Genomic DNA, 18,004 nt, shown 5'->3' with positions numbered 1-18,004 from the left:
ATCCAATAAAAAAAAATTGCCGACCCTTCACATCCAGGGCATCATCTTTTTGAACTAATACCATCAGCCAGCTGTTATAGATTAATATGCACCAAAACAAGCAGATATAAGAACAGTTTTTTTTTCACAGCCCATCAAGTTCATAAACGGTTAACTCAGCTTATTAGGTTGGGGTATTCTTTTTCCCAAGCCTCCAAGGATTCTGCAGTATTGTTTACATATTGCTCATACTTGTTTCTTTTGAAGTTTATTTCAGTATTTCTTGCACTGAGTTGCACTTTGCACCTTGTATGTATATGTATATGTATATTTACTTTTTTGTCTTGTTCTTAATACTTGCATGTATGTCATTTGTTTTGTTTTTAGTAGTTGTATGTATGTCATTTATGTAATTCATACTTGGAGAGTCACTGAAACTGGAGTCAAATTCCTTGTATGCATGCATACTCGACCAATAAATGCGATTCTAATTGTGATAAATCACAGTAAAAAAAAAAAAAACTAATGATAGTAACAAACTGATCATCTAGGAATGAAATATTTACAAAACCTGATTCATTTTCTGCAGGATTATTAGGCAGGGACACTTCTTTTTTCCCCATTTTTATCTCCACAGTATTTATTACAGGAAACATCAACTTGGGGAAGAATAATGTGGCTGATGATCAGACTTTGGACCCCACTGGATTAAAAATAAACTCCAATTATGTAGGAAATAATAGCAAGACTTGTATAATTATTTATACATTTTGTTATGAATATCTTTGCACCATGCATGTATTTAGTTGTCCTCCAGGGAAAAAAATATCACTTATACATAGACAAGCACACCGCTCTAGTCTAGAGTAAAGACATCTATTGTGAGTTTCCTTGGAAAAATATCAACATAGTCAAGACATTAAGGCATTTATTAACTGTCTGAAGCACATCATACAAAGTTTGGTTTGTATGTCAGCTGTTTTTCCCAAACAGTGTAGTTTCCTTTCACTCTACATTGTTATCTGTCTAAATCGGTAACCAGAGCTAAGTAATCAGTCATTCAATAGTAATCTGCCCAAGAAAGGATGGCCTTACACTTCAGTGGATAGGACATGGAAATGTGGATTTATTTTCAGCAGCACATGGTGAGGGGATACAAATGTTGTATAAGGACAAGGTGAAATATAGTAGATATCTAATAAAAATATGTAGTCATGCATGTGCAACATTGTCGTAATCATAAAATATCACTATTCTAGACTATGAGTTGCTGGGGTGCCTTCTGTGCGGAGTCTGCATGTCCTCCCTGTGGTCGTGTGGGTTTCCTACAGGTGCTCTGGTTTCCTCCCATATCCCAAAGACATGCTGCAGGTGGATTGGATACTCTGAATTGGCCCTAGGTGTGAGTGTGTGCGTGTGTGTGTGCCTTCTGTGGAAGGTTGGGTGCCAGGCTGGCAACTCGACACCGTAAAACTCCACTGCCAATCATGAGCGGACAAGGTGATCCGCTGTGGCGACCCCTAACCTGGAAAAGCTGAAAGAAGAAGAAGAAGATTCTAGACTATGGGCAGGATTCACGATGGCTTGCACGGAGTCTAAGAGTCGTGTAAGACTCCATGCAGCCATCGCGATCCAGGGACAGCCCGAAATCCCGTGTAAGAGACAGCTAAAATGACTCTTACATGGGCAGGGCGTGGATATGCTAATCACCCCACTTGCAGCCAAAAGGCATGTAAATGAGGTAGATTAGCGATCCACGAAGCTGAAACCAGCCCGTGTAAGAGTTGTGTTAGTTGCAGAAATATACTCAGTTGACAACTGAGTACGTTACTGCAAATAACACAATGGAGCCATGACAGCTCCAAATAAAGTGTGCAAATGTTGCAGTCAGCATGCCAATGGCCAAATATGTGGCCTTGAACCTGTTGTGTAGTACTGCACAGATATCAACATCCTGAAACATCTGCATTGCAGAGTCGTGTGTGGACAGCATGCAACTCGCAGTTGACATGGCCATCATTGAGTATCAATATGTACATTGTTGTATCCCCTCTGCTACCTATGTAGGTGGCCATCCCTTCATAGCCTCACCACCAGTATGCAAAGATGTGCAGACAGAACACTGTGGTAATTACTATGGGTGTACAAAACAATACAATGACATTCATACTGTAACTGCATCAGGCATGCTGGTATATACCCACAATGCTCTCATTACACTGTACTGTTGTCAACATCATACTATTACAATACGTCTATGTACTCACCCTGTGCATCAGCACCATGTTAACCTGTTCCTGCACCGATTTTACAGATTGCAGGAGGTGGCACAGTTTCATCATATGCACAGGGTGTGTACCTGGTATGTCTGAGTCTGCCACTGATACAACCAATTGACATGTCTGTGTGTGTGTGTGTTGGTGAGGGACAGCAGTACAAGATGGGGCAATGTTGATGCAGTGTGTGCATGTATGCAGTAGCCCTAGGTGTTATCACTTTGCATGTGTGCATGAATGCACACAGTCCCACCTCATGGCTGCCATATACAGGTGTTTGTGGACAGCCACAGACAGTACCTGCCAGGTCATACAGATCACTGTCTGTGGCCACGGACACGGTAGCGGTGCCTGGCAGGGGTGCTACGGACCATATCAGGTACTAAGCCAGACTGGGTACTGTCATTAGAAGCAGGTGTTTGATGACTGGAGACAGGTCCCTGTTGGGACTGTCCAGTGCCACGTGCACATGGTCTCCTGGGGCGGAACGATGACAGCACAGACTCAGCATTGCTGGGGCTACTGCTGGCACTATGTGAGCGGCCGCGGCCCTGTTGTTGTCCGCAATGGCCACGTCGACGCCTCAACCGTCCACCATTGCCCTGGCTCATGGACATGTAGTTGTGGAACAGATCTAATGTGTCCCCCCAATGTCTGTCAATGACCTCGGTGAAGTTGCGGATGGCAGCCGCAACATCACACATACTGTCACTCATGGCTGTGCGACATGCTCTCAGCTCCCTCAGACCCTGTCTGGTGTACCGTTACATACGTGACTCTGCCTGCATTACAGCCCGAAACATAGCTGGGGTTGAAAGACCTCTGTGGGCACCTATGACAGGGGCGGTATGCCCACGGATGCTCCCACGAGAACCCATGGACATCTGCCTGTGTGGTACCGTGTCAGGACCCTGGCCATGGCTGCAGTGTGGGGATGCATGTGCCACCGGTACCACATTACCCTGGTCAATGCCCACTGTATCCTGTCCATCACCTAGTGACATTGGTGACAAAGGATGTATTGGCAGGATGACTGTGCGCATTGATGGGGTCGACAGCTGTGTAGTGTCAATTGGCTGACCAATGACGGACCCTGGCACACCTACCTGTGCCATTACACAGGTATCATCATTATCACTATCCACAGCAGCTGATTCAGGTTCCCTGCTGCACGACACCAGAGCAGCACCAGAACCTGTGGGAGTAAGACAGGAAACACAGTTTACAATGTGTACACAATGCCACCACTGATGCACACATGCACACATTCACACATGGGCACATGCACACATGCACACATGGGCACATGCACACATGCATACATGCACACATGCACACATGGGCACATGCACACATGCACATATGGGCACATGCACACATGCACACATGAACACATGTGCACATGGGCACATGCACACATGCACACATGCGCACATCCGCACATGGGCACACATGCACACATGCGCACATGGGCACATGCACACATGCACACATGCGCACATGGGCACATGCACACATGCACACATGGACACATGCACACATGCGCACATGGGCACATGGGCACATGCACACATGCACACATGCACACACCTCAGTATATGAGATATCAACCCACAGACATAAACACACCTGCAATCAAACACATAGCACTACTGCTTCAGTTTATTATTACTATTAGTATACAGAGTATTGAAAATAATGGTATTACACACTCACCAGCATGGATAGGCTGCCTAGCTGTTACACTAGAAGGACCTGCAGAAAAGAGACATTTATCGTCAGTGGGCACAACTGTGCCATTGATACTGTGGGCATGATACAGTTCAGTAGTGCAACAGTTAGCTTCCACAGGTGTACTGCAGATATTGAGGATATCACTAATGCACAATAATTACCAAGATTACAGCTACAAAACGAGGACACACCTCACACATGCATAACCTAACAGTGTACAGAATGATCAACTATACACATGGCATGTTACCTGCATGCTCTGTGTCCTGCTGCTGTGTGGCTCCAGCCTCCATCACTACACATGTATGCTGTTGTTGTTGCTGCTGTGCTGGAGCCACAACACTCAGGAGTAGTCCCTCCATTCTGGTGAGGGGGGGGTGTCTAGCCACCCCACCACCTGTGGCAAGCTGCTGCCTGTGGACATCCGACGCACACTGATGGACATTTCTAATTAAATCACTGCAGTGATGGCGTACCTGCTCATATGTCCAGTTATGTGTGCCTATGTCATTTACCCGATGGACCAGGTCTTGCCACAGTGCAGCCCTCACCTGCTGGTTCTGGCTGGTGCGGGAAAAGAGTACAGCGAAATCCCACACCAGGCTCTGGTGTATCTCCTCCTCCTCTGCAGCGGAGTAGACAGGGTTCCGCTGGTGAACCATGGCCCTGAAAAGGAGAAGGAAAATATGTCAGCAATATCTGTCAGTAAACTATAGCACACATAATACACATAATACTCAACTGCAGTGATATAACTTAAGCACCATATATAGCATCTGTCTGTCTATTGGGGGATACACATGTACATGACCAGATATCAGTGCTCATCCGACAACTGTGTAACAGTACCTGGCACACTCAATACGACAGACTAGTATACTGCAGCAGTCAACACACTGTTTCAGGTACAGTACACAACCTCACACTGGGGGTTTGTATCAAGGTACTGTATGGGGAACATTATCAGCCCATGCACTGCACACAATGCACGTTACATATTTCATTGGTAATGCACACTACTCTTACTTGCCATAACCCTACCTACACCACAGTGACATACAGGGTAACACAGCACAACATATGGCAATGTAGTATGTGTTGATCACAATACCTCACACACCTGTCTCTGGCCTCACACCAAGGACACACACTACCATGACAGACAGACAGTCATGGTGAGCAATCACACCAGTACACAACATGCACCCAGTCACTAGCACACTCATTCCACCTCACATATTCCGTTTGCAATGTGTTCATGGGTGTGCATTGTGTCCTAGGTAGGTAGTGTGCTTTTGGCCCTGGGCCTACAGCAGCATACTGTTATGCTACCCTGCCCCTTGTGACACATGTGTTATGATCGTACCTGCTCCTTACAAACAGTTAAACAGGGTGACTCATATGGCATATTACCTATCTGCATAACATTCAGCAGGGGTATGTCTGACATCTACTCATGGGAGCCTTGCTTCTTAATTCTGTGTGGTCTACTACAGGGTATGTCATATCTGTGGGTAGGGTCCTGTACCTCCACCATGTGCTATATACTGCAGTGACAAGGATGACAGACATAGGTAATTTGTGTTGTGGATGTTGGAGGTGTTACCATGGTTGTTAGACAACTGTCATGGGTGTGACCGAACTATGTATATCCAGCAGTGGTAACCTCTATGTAGGTAGTGTGTGCTCTGTGGTGTTTGAGTGCATTGACACAGTTACTTGCATATGTCTGTGTCCTTCTCCATATCTGTAGCTGTCATGGGAGGTACATACCATGTAGGACATTGTGGGGTGTGGAGGGGTACAGTAACCTACATGTCCATAGCTGACACACCATGTCCGCTGACACATTCCATGTACAGGTATTACAGGACTAGTGTGCCACTGTGTATATCAATGTGGAGCCTATTGTACACTTGTTGCCCCTGTTCCCCCCTGACACACGCAGTGGTGGGCAGGCATGTACATATGTGGTGGTTACTGGTGTCAGTGTTTTTGAATGGGGTATGGTACTCCAGTATCCACACTGGTGTTCACTCCATGCCTTTGACACCAGGCACCTGTTGCAAGACATCTGCACACATGTGCCTCACACAGTCTATATATGTATATATATATATATATATATATATATATTGATATATTTATATCTGTATATGGATATATATCTGTTTGTATATATGTATATAAAATATGTATATATAGATGTAGATATATACATATAGATGTGGGGAGAGAGGGGGAGAGAGTGAGAGAGAGACACAGGGTGAGTGAGAGTGTGAGGGGGTGGGATAGAGAGAGAGAGAGAGATAGTCATATACAGACATATCTGTTGTCAGTCAGATCTATCTGTATATGTATATGTCTCTACAGATATCTATATATGTGTGTGTATTACATATATCTGTACGTACATATTCTACCAATCTCGATGTCTGTGCAGTAAGTGAGAACCTGGTTCAAGGCTGCTGAGAGCACACCAGCGGTACCAGGCTATACCCCGTATCATGCTTTTTGGCCCCAGGACTCGGGACAAAACAAAAAAGGAGGGGGTGTGTCCATATTCATGGAGGGCACACACACCTCCAGGTTAGTGGCAACACATGAAGCATTACAGACCATCCAGGTGCAGATAACCGTCGGCAAACCTGCTATACAACTGGTAGCATGTTACAGACCACCCTCCCAATCTCAGGGACCACAGTCAGCCTTCCTGTAGACATTGGAGGATATGAATGACCCACCACACACCATCATATTGGGATACTGCGACTACCCTAACATACACTGGGTGCATTATTCTACCCCAAACACCCTAGCCCAAAGGTTCCCGGAATTCACTATGTCAAATGCAATGGAACAGTTAGTCACCTCTCCCACAACAGGAGATAATATACTAGACCTGATCATCACAAACATGGGGACAATGTGCTACACACTGGAAGTATACCCCTCACTAGTCACATCTGACCACAGACTAATCCCCCTGGATATACATATCCCACCTCCCCCACAACACAAAAGACTACAGTGAGAAACCGCTCACATGCCGACTTTACACTTCTTATAACTGAGTTGGTATCCTTAATGCCCACTGGGCCAGTGTAAACCACTTCCCACAATGCAGACACCATCACATATGCTTTCTACAGACATCTCCAAGAATGCATGGATCATGCAATCACAAATGAAACCATGACCCTCTCCACCAAGGGCAGGTGTCCTGTCTGGTGGACCCCAGCATTGAACAAATTGTATAACAACAGAAGGTAGCTACTGCACAGCAGAGCATACTTCCATAGAGCTACGGCATCTCTGATCAGCAGTAGTAGAAAGATACGTTTTGTCGTACAAACATGCAAGGTCAACAATGAGAGGGACATCACTATGGTCACTACAGATAACCACAAGGCCTTCCTCTGCTGTGTTACACACCTGGGTGGGAACCCTCAGTTGTGTTCACAGTTAGTTCACAGTGACAAACGCTACACTGAACACACAGATAATGCCAACATTCTGGCAGACAGGTTCAGTTCAGGTTTCTCCCCTCACTCAGCTACACTTGTGGAATTACTTATCCCAGCTGAGTGTAACCTCCCTGTCATCTCAGATGTCCAGCTGGGAACCACCCTCAGCAGAGCTGTAAACACAGCATTAATGGGACCCAACGGTATTGCAGGTTGCATGCTACGTGAACTGCAAGAGGAGCTGCACATGCACATTACATGCTATTCAGCCGTAGCCTTACTACAGCATATGTATCTGGACACTGGCATACAGCAACAGTAGTCCCACTCCACACAGGATGCACCTCTACAGACCCTGGTAACTACCGCCCCATAAGCTTAACCAGCCTGGTCTGCAACGCTATGGAAAGGATCATTATGGTACCCATACAGAGACATTTGGGACTTAGACACTTGATCCCACCCGGTTTGGCTTTGTAAAGGGCAGATCCTGCCTTATGAACCTGGTTGACCTTTTCAAATAGTCACTAGAGCCATTGATGAGGGCACAGCGGTCCATATAGCCTACCTGGACTTGCCTACAGCTTTCAACACAATACCGCACTCTGGCATCATAGACATGATCAACAGCTGAAATGTAAATCCATATGTCACATGATGGGTTGCAAACCGGCTAACGGATAGAAACCCTACAGTCAAACTTACGGGTGCCATGTCAGACTCAGAGACAGTCACATGTGGTGTCCCACAGGGCTCTGTCCTGGGACTGCTCATGTTCGGCATATCATTCTCAGATGTGGAAGCAGACCTGGGAGGGTAGTGGCTGACAATGTTCAAAGATGACTGCATACTAGGCGCCATAGGCGATACACCAGCTGACACATACATCCTACTGACAGGCCTCACAGACACCAACAACTGGTGCCGGAGTCATGGCCTTACACTGCATGCCACGTAATGTATACTCATACCCTTTTGGATGGACAAGGTACCTACATATTATCACATAGACAATAACCCACTGAGTACAGACAAAGTAATCGGAGACCTGGTGACACTGTTCAATGCTGACCTCTCATTTGACACCCACATTGCCAAAGTGGTTGGATGGACTTCCTACCTTGCCCACCTTATCATGAAGGGATTCACACCCACATCAAAAGGGGTCATTGTACCCCTATACTCCTCCCTTATCAGGCCCATGACTGTGTACTATGCCCCAAATGGTATGTACCTCACCTGGAACTTGCAACAGCTAGGGGGACCCCATAAGTACATCACCAGGAGGATCAAGGGTCTGCAACAACTGTCATATGCTGCCAGACTAACATAACTCAAGCTCTATTCCATAGCATACTGCCTACGTAGGGGTGATCTGTGCCTGATGTAGTAGGCCATGTCCAATCAGGTATTGATGGACATGTTCCACCTCATACAATCCAAATCCATCAGAAGCACGACAGCTATGGATTTAAACCTCAGCACACATATGAATAGGACATACTGTAGGGACAGATCCATCACTAAGAGGCTTCCCATACTGTGGAACAGGATCCCAGTTCATGTTAGGCAGAGACCCTCACTGACACTCTTCATGTACATTCTTGACAAGTGGATGGGAGATCATAGGTTTACAGCAGGGGTCTTCTCTGTGTCACTACTAGACAGAGGCACAGTAAACTAATGCTATTATGTAGGGTGGTCTTCACTGTGTCACTACTATACAGAGGCGCAGGTTTCTAAATCTATTCTATACACTGTCTGCAGATAGCCTAGTACTAAACTATGACATTGTGAAACTATATATGTCTATGTATTTCTACATCCCTCTCTATCTATGTATACACATATGCATATTATATATATATATATATATATATATATATATATATATATATATATATATATATACATACATATCTCGATATACATACGTATACACATGTTATATATATCTATATACTCCTTTTTAGTTCCACATATGTATACACACAGTAACGTACTGCTGAACATCCATTACTGTACAACCTACTTGTACATTGCACTACAACCTACATTGCTATGTGCACATAGCTACCGTCACATACATATGTATGTGGAGCCTTCAGTGACAGTTTCAGTATGTCCCCGGCCCTATGCACATCTTCATATACATAGATACAGACCAATAACACATCTGGAGGGTACACAGTATGTAGAGTATTATAGTAGTACTTTACATTACCTGTGTTTGTTGCAGCTGTTTGTGTAGGCTTGCAGTTGCTTGGCCTGCTGTCAGCCTCTTTGCTTTGTTGTTTCAGGTTTTATTTTTCTTTCTCTTTCTTTCTTTCGTTCTTTCTTTCTTTCTTTATGTATTTATTTATTTTTTTTTCTCTCTCTCTACCTCCAGCGGGTGCAATGACAGTATTGCATGTGTGGACTGGGAGTACAGGATGCTTTTGTAGGTATCTGCACATGTCCATGTGATGGCCTCTGCATCAATTGTTAGCCAGCATTTACTAATTGCATGCAGCCTGTTGTGTAGTGATTGCAGTTCTCACTGTGATTACAGGACTGTGCTATAAAAAGGTCTGTTAGGTAGGCGTAGCCCTTTCAGATTATCAGGGTGGGGACCATGCTGGTTTGCTGTGGACACTGTTCTGTGAGTGTAAGGGTTGGTATGTCTCTCATATTTCAGGCTGTGTTGTAGACACTGCAATGCATGTTGTTCTGTAAGCTGAGTATTCCTTCCTCCAGTGTCCTGTTCTCCGTGTGTATGTAAACTGACACCTACGACTAGTAATGCTGTGTATATGGGTGTGTGTGTTTTCCTGTGGGGATTGTGGTGTAACTGGTATATAGCAGTGGCTCTTGCAATCTGTTGCTATGGCTTCAATATTTGGCCTTTACATTCACTCCTTGTATGCCTGCTAGGCGTGTTTCCTGTAATGTGTTGCTATGGCTTTCCTATTTTCCATTTACATTCACAGCTTGTAATGCTTGCTAAATCTGTTTGGGCAGCAATTCCCTATGTGTTTGTTGTGGTAGGGTGTTACTGCATGCAGTGTGGTCTGGCCATGGTGTGGGCCTTGACACTTACAGGGGTATTTGATCATGCTGCTGAGCAGGCCTCAGATACTCTCCGGTGCATCTTTTATCATCCTCATGGAATGGTACATAGCAGTGGGTTACTCCAATGACATATTCTGATACTCTGCAGTTGTGACTGAGGGTGATTTCAAGCATATGTATTAGTACACCATTTGTGCCGTGCAGGTGGTGCATACCTTCAGTCAGTCATAGTTACCATTGTATGTGTAGTTACACCTTTCTGCCTACTGTTAGTACATTTGACAGGGTGTCAGTGGGGCACAGTTGACATTTGTTTTCACATCAGGGACATCCCTGTAACTCAGTCACAGTTGCTATGTCTGATCTCTTAACTATTCAACTATGGCAGTGTTTATCCTGCTCTGAGTATGTGTGTGGCTTGCCAGATGGCTACTGTGACATTATTACCTAGTAGCTACCAACTAGCATGACTGTTTCTCAGCACACAGTACTATTTTACAAATCCACTAGATTTGACAGTAAATATACATGACATGCTTTGTGTACTAGACTTGCTATATTCCCTTTACATTAATTCCTACTATTTTATGATATATTTCTTCCAGCACAATGTTCTTGTATAGGAGTCATGGCGTAGTGGTAAGTCATGCAGACTAGTGTTTCCAAGGTCCTGGGTTTGAGACTGAGGGAGGTATTTTATTTTGCTGCTGAGAAAACTACAGGCCTTGTCATTCAGAGTGACTAAGGCACTTTTAAGCAGTTGTAAGTGGGTTAGCGCTGGTTTGCGTGGAGGTCACGCATGCGCACTGCCACTTAGCTTCGCGCACACACGCTTACTACTGCTTAAAAGTGCTTACTCTCGCGTACACCCGCGCTATTTTCTTTTAAAGAAAATGGGGAGATAGGAAAGTGGTGCAAAAGGGGGCACAAAGAGGGTAGGACAGTAGGAAAACAAGCTCGGGTTTTGCAGGAAGGATGTAGGAAAGGCCCATAGCTGCCCATTTGTTCGTCAGCAACAGCTGTGCATATGTTTGGAATTTGGTGTGAAATTTGATACTTTCCACCCCTGATAGAGGTGTGAGGACAACAATAATATTTGTTGTACAGCCAATTGTAATTGCCAGTTTACATGTCCAGCAGACACGTGTGCAAAATGGGCAGCTATGTATGTGCGTATTTTTTTTGTGGGTACAGAGTGCCCTTTTTTTTTTTTTTCAGGTGAGAGTGGTATGTCAGGTACAGGAAGTCGGTATAGCTGGGGAGGTAGGTAGGGGAGGTTAACAGACAAGAAAAACAAGACGCATACAGGGGTGGTGTATGACACATGTGGGGGGTTACACAATTGACGGGGATGGATGTTTGGATATCTCGAGCCCATGAGCCCACAGATGGCAACAGTGGAACTGAGATCCCCACCCATCGGCAGTTGCCACTGTGCCTTCACTGCCCAGGACGGGGCTGTGCTGGGGGCTGTGTAGGCCAGGCAGCAGGCATGCCCGTGAGTTGTGCCACCCATGCCTCAAGCTGGCGTAGGGCCCAAGCACAGCGTGCTGGATCTCCCTACGCACCACAGTCCGGACACTATGGAGGGTGAGTGGATGTTCTCCTCCGGCCACACTTGCAGAGGGGGGATGAGCCCCATCCCCTGCAGCGCTTCCACCCACAGGTGGCACAGGGCCACCGGAGGAGGGTCTGTCCTGGGCACTACTGCCAGGTGCACTCGCCAGCTGAGGTGGGAGAGGTGGGTCCGCTGGAACCCGCCTTCCCTGTCGTCCTATGTTTTGCATTATGTTATGACAGTTTGGGTTAGTAACGTGCAATACCATTCACAATTAGTTGTAACAGCATGCATTAGTATTCCCATTAATCAAAAACCCATAAATTCAAGCCATTGAACAGCAAGCATAACACATGCATAATTTGAACATCAATACACAATCCAACAACATGCAGGGTTGATTGATGGCAACAGGCCATCAGGTTTGGATGTATGAACAGGGCACATGCATCAATGTACATGCAAATATGTATGAACCAACAGGACAAATGTCCAGGGGTGTTAATTGTGAATGCACATACCCATTTCACGTGGAATGGATTATTTGTGGTTATAGGGTAGGGTGAAGAAATATTTCATTAACAACTTCAAATACCTATACATATGCTGTACATTTCTACTAGCTGCAGATATATACACACCACAGGTCTGACTACAGTTTCCTATGTGATAACTAATTCAGGTTGGTGATAGGAATGTTACTGCTACATCAATATACATTTCATATTTATTCATACACATTCATATCTGGCTCTGTTCAGCTACATCATCCTGCTACATTTGCTTTATATGGGTATAGACAACTGTGGATGTTTGGTATTTCATACAACCATACTATCTGCATATTGCAAACTGAGAGCACCATATCCAGATTTTGGGACACACATTCCAGCTTCAGTACTTTTTTCAACACATGTTGCTGTTTGGTTCTGCCTGTCACATTCATTTCATTCTGTACTGAATGCAGTATACTTTATTCAGGAGTTATTACTACTTTATTGGTGGATTCATACCTCTTTCTCACACTCTCTCACTTGTTTTATTTTTACAATTCAGGATGGTACTTAATTCTAGGCTTTACTGACATGTTTTACTTTTAGTTATAACAATCCTTTCCAACAGTCTCACTTATGTCATGTTTCAGAATTTAAACAGGGATATATTTCACACGTGTTTTACTCAGCTTCTGTAGCTGTACTTTTCAGCCTGCTGCAGGTTATGTGCTATTATATTACAGATGGGACATCTTTATTTCAGACTTGTTTCATTTTTATGTTTGGATTACAGGCTGCATCACACTTTTGTAATCAAGCAATACTTGCAAACTCTCTTACACTTGTTACTTGCACATTTTATTAATAAGTGACTACACTGCACTCTTTTGCAAACTGTCATACTTATATATTTTTTTACAGTTACAGGGAGAGAATTACTGACCTGCCTGGTGGCGCAACCGCACCAGCCTATCGGCATAGGCTCGACGGTTCAGGGAACGGACACCTGCAGCTGCAATATAAATGAAGTAATATTGGAATACACATCTCCATAATATCAGCTAGGTTAATTTCTTACATAAATAATTACATGTAACTTACTCAGTAGTGGGGTGTTGGGCATTTGCCGGGCCTCCTGGATCCAACGGTTCAGTTGGTCCTGCTTCCGTCTCTTCAGGTCCGCATGGTGGTGACGGACCTGTTCACCAGTCCTTGGTATTCCTGTGGCACTGGTGAGATCATGTGCCAACCGGTCCCACGCCTCAGCCCTATATGCTCCCCACAGGACCTGGCCCTGCATGAGTTGGGCCTCATTATCATGGATGAGGAGCCAAACCATATATTTGGACTCCTCAACGCCCCACCTCTGTGCTCGGAAGCAACTACCCTCTCCTACACCTGCCATCCTGGCTGCAAGTCAGTTCCACAATCGGTTATGCTGTGTATTCCCGCCTATGGGGCTTATATATGCCGTTTTTCCCGCACTTATCTGTGATTGGCCATTTTGGAATTGTATCAGCTTCACAAAACCTGCTTTGTCATGCTCCTCTTTCTATTCATTCCTATATATATGCTATTACTGCATTTCTAAGTGCAACTGTCATGGCTTAGTGGTTCAGTACTTTGACTATGGTGCATGGTATCCTGGGTTCGAGCCTGGACATTGCTTTTTATATTTTATGACTGTCTACACAGGCTAGGAGGTGTGTCTGTGTAAAGGCAGTTTTGATACAGCTTGCTCAACGTTGCACGTCGGTTAGCTTGTTGGCGCGGTGCGCAGCTCCGCGCAAACGGGTTACTCCAGTTTACGTGTCATTTGCCTGTCAGCACACATATTACATTCAGCTCAGTTACGGGCACACAGTTTCAGCATGTTAAAACGCTGCTCAACCCCGGGCACTCATTTTACACCTGTTAAACCACTGCTCACCTACGGGCACTCATTTTACACCTGTTAAAACACTGTTCACCTATGGGCACTCATTTTACACCTGTTAAAACACTGCTCACCTACGGGCACTCATTTTACACCTGTTAAAACACTGCTCACCTACAGGCAGATATCCTCAACTTGTTAGACTGTAGCTCAGCTGTAGGCACATCTGACATTTTTTTTTTTTATTATCTCACATTTCTTCAAAATACATGGCCCATTTCATTACATTTTACATAAAATATAATTTTATATATGTACATATATGTCAGGGAATTGTTTCGTGCTTATTTCACTAAAAATAAATATTGATATTGTCGGGGCTCGAACCATGACTGCCTCCTCTTCAGCCGACATCTCTACCACTACGCTATTGCTTCTTGGCTTACTTTGCATATTTAGTTCTTATATGCTTTTCCACTGACTGCTAACTGTGGCTAAGCGACGGGCATGCCCGCACAAACGAGCGCACTCACGGGCAAACATCTTTAAAAATTATAAAAAAAAATATAACATGTTCATTTTTACATTTTATGTTCATAGTCTGTGGGGACATGTGTTGTGTTGTGTTTATTCACATTTACACGGACTCTGTCATGGGGGTTTACTTTTGGGACTTTTACTCTTCTGGGGGCGTGTCCGTTTGCAGGGCTCGCCCTATGGACACACCCCCTACTGTCTTACATGGACCGTGTTAGCCTTAGGTGTGATTCAGAATGCCCTCATGCATATGCATGGCATGCTGACGTCACACCGTTTAACTGCAGCCTCCGTGTAAGCCTTGTAACTCTTACACGGAGGCTTCGTGAATCCTGCCCTATGAGTTACAGAGGAAAGTACAGTTAATCATATATTTGAAAAAGATGTCTGACTTGGCATCACTAGAAACCTAATTACTGAAAAGTGAACTAGAACAATAATGTACACCCTATTCTTGTAAAGAAGAAGAAGAAGGAAAAATAAACATCAATTTGACTGCATACTTACTTCCAGTCTGTAACTAATTCTATTAAATGTGCTTGGGACTCTTAGGAACAGATCAAGAATTGATCATTTCTAACAAGTCATAATACTGAAAAAAACACAAAATATGAAATTCAGCTGTAATAAGTCTTAACCACAATATTTTTAAAGCTTTTTATTGCATTTGTGATTTTACAGGCTTTTTATAAGTTATGGTATTTTATAAATTCAAATATCATACTGAGATATTGTACAAAAACATTGCTGGCAGCTTTAAATAAAATTCTGCCTTACCATTACTGCCTGGTCAAGTTTCTCACAGCCCTGCATGTATGCTGTTTCAATATCGATACAGTGTGCCCGGTTTTCCCTGAAAACACAAAGTAAAACAATCAAGCTTCTGACCATACTACAGGAAGCAATAATACATTTTCAAGATATCTTTGAATATAAATCATTTACCTACACATGTCAACTAGTCACTCAATTTTTTCAATGCATTAAAATGGCTTAATCATTATTCTACATCTTTGATATTCGTAATGATATTCTTAAATTAATTTTCTTTTTGATGTTTGGGCTTAAGATGTTTATCTCACAGACATAAGGTACAAGGTTTGATTCTCATCTTTGAAGGGAGTTGGCTAGGCTTAAACTGGGCCACAAAGGCAGATAGACCAATACAAGGACATGGGTGCCACAGTGGCGCATTGGATAGCATTGTCATCTCACAGAACCTCAAGAGGTTCCCTCATTTTATTCTCAGATGTTGTGCCTTCTGTGTGGAGTCTGCATGTCCTCTCTTTGTTCATATGTATTTCCTCTTGGTGCTCCGGTTTCCTCCCACATTCCAAAGACATGCTGTAGGGTGATTAGACACTCTAAATCGGCCAAAGGTGTGAGTCTGAGTGTTTGTGTGTGGTGTGGAAGAACAACTGTGGCAGGGCTAGCCACTTGGTGGCAGTCACTGTTGATATGACACTCCAACCCCATTTGCAATAAAATGGGAAAAAATGACTATGGCTGATAGACGGATGTATGCTAAGACAAGTAAATAAATCCACTGTAGGAGGTGATGGCATGAAAACTACTGATTCTACTGTCTTATGAAGCCATCTGTTTCAAGAGCACTCCTTTATACAATAATATGGTGAGCACTTTCAGACAGATGAACAAAGCATTAATGCGTCCCAATAACCTGCTAGTTATAGAGGTGCATATACCAGTTCCTCTGAGTTTTACAGATATATGCCAGTACCACAGTGAATCCATTATCTATAAAAATAATGCTCACTACACGGAAGCAACTTGTTGTCCACAGTCAGTCATTAGCATTTCAAGCAAACTGTAGAGAGTGAATAATTCTGAGTGTTCAGCTGTATTGCACTAGGGATCTGCAGAGCTAACATCATCATCATCATGACCACCACCATCATCAACCCCTATTTTCCCATTTTCTACATGGGGTTGGGGTATTGCATAAATGGTTGCTATCTCTTTTTCTTCAATCCCACTCTCCCTCTTTCTTTGACAGTCATGCCTGTCACAGTTCTGCTCTCACACAATCCATCTAGCTCTCTAATGGACATCCTTGTTTCCTCTTACCTACTTCTTGTTTGTCCCAAATCTTCTTTACCAGATTGTCTTCTGCTTATCTGCATGTGTGCCTAAACCACCATAATCTGTTCTTTGACTTTTTCTGCAATTAGAGCTACTCTGACTTCTGCTCTTATGTGCTCATTTCTTCATCTGTTCCACAGTGTGCATCCTACCACACACTTTAGGCACTTCATCTCTATCACCTCTAGCTTTCTCACCTGCTGTGCCTTCACATTCCAGGTTTCTGTACCATAAAGTAGTACTGGGGGGTACACTACCATTTAGTACAGCTACTTTTCAGCTTCTTTGGCATTCTTCTGTCACACACTACCCCTGACATTCTGTGCCAATTGGCTCTAGCCTCTGATTCTAGCTATGACCTCCTCATTCAGACTTCCTTTCTTCTCAACCAGCCCTCCCATATACTTGAAGCCAATAACCCATCCAGTATTTTCCCTTCTATCTAAATTTTCAGCTTTTTTTGATTTCCCAGAGCTACTATACATCCAGGCAGTTACAGTTGAGAAGCAGTCTGCATAGGAATGTGTGTGATTCAAATTTCCTATTGAAATCTTTCCCAGAGGTACTGTCAAGCAGTAAAAGTATAATGGGATAAATGTCAACTACTACTGTAGTTCAAGCCATTCAGTCTCTAATCTGCAGTGGCATAGCTCTTAACTATATTTCAGTGCATTTTAACAAAATAGAAAATAAAGCAGATATTGACATCACAAGTTTTCCTTTTAATTTAAAGCTTTTATAGAAAGACATGGCTTTAAAGGAATTCCTTTGGGCTCCCTTTCTTTTTTCTTTTAAAGAGGGGTCACAGCTCTGTTGTCTGTTCTGTCTTGCACAAAATTTTCAGTAAATTTTTAATAATTTACACATATTCGCTAGAAATAGCTTTCAGCACTATTGATTTGTGTGATCTTCTTCATCACTTGAATGTA

The 18,004-nt window shown here is 43.7% G+C and overlaps 1 protein-coding gene across 1 annotated transcript in view; it reads right to left on the bottom strand.

Moving 5' to 3' along the window:
- The window catches only part of RNF207 (ring finger protein 207), a 1,144,530-nt gene that overhangs the window by 794,771 nt on the left and 331,755 nt on the right, over positions 1 to 18,004 (bottom strand). Inside the window, exon 5 of the mRNA XM_044063578.1 lies at positions 15,750 to 15,825. Coding sequence (XP_043919513.1) covers positions 15,750 to 15,825 — 76 coding nt within the window. The remainder of the gene's footprint in view (positions 1 to 15,749; positions 15,826 to 18,004) is intronic.

The sequence above is a fragment of the Protopterus annectens genome, chromosome 2.part1, assembly GCF_019279795.1.
Source record: "Protopterus annectens isolate FY-2018-M chromosome 2.part1, PAN1.0, whole genome shotgun sequence".
NCBI lineage: Eukaryota > Metazoa > Chordata > Ceratodontiformes > Protopteridae > Protopterus > Protopterus annectens.
This window is presented reverse-complemented; position numbering and strand designations above follow the sequence as displayed.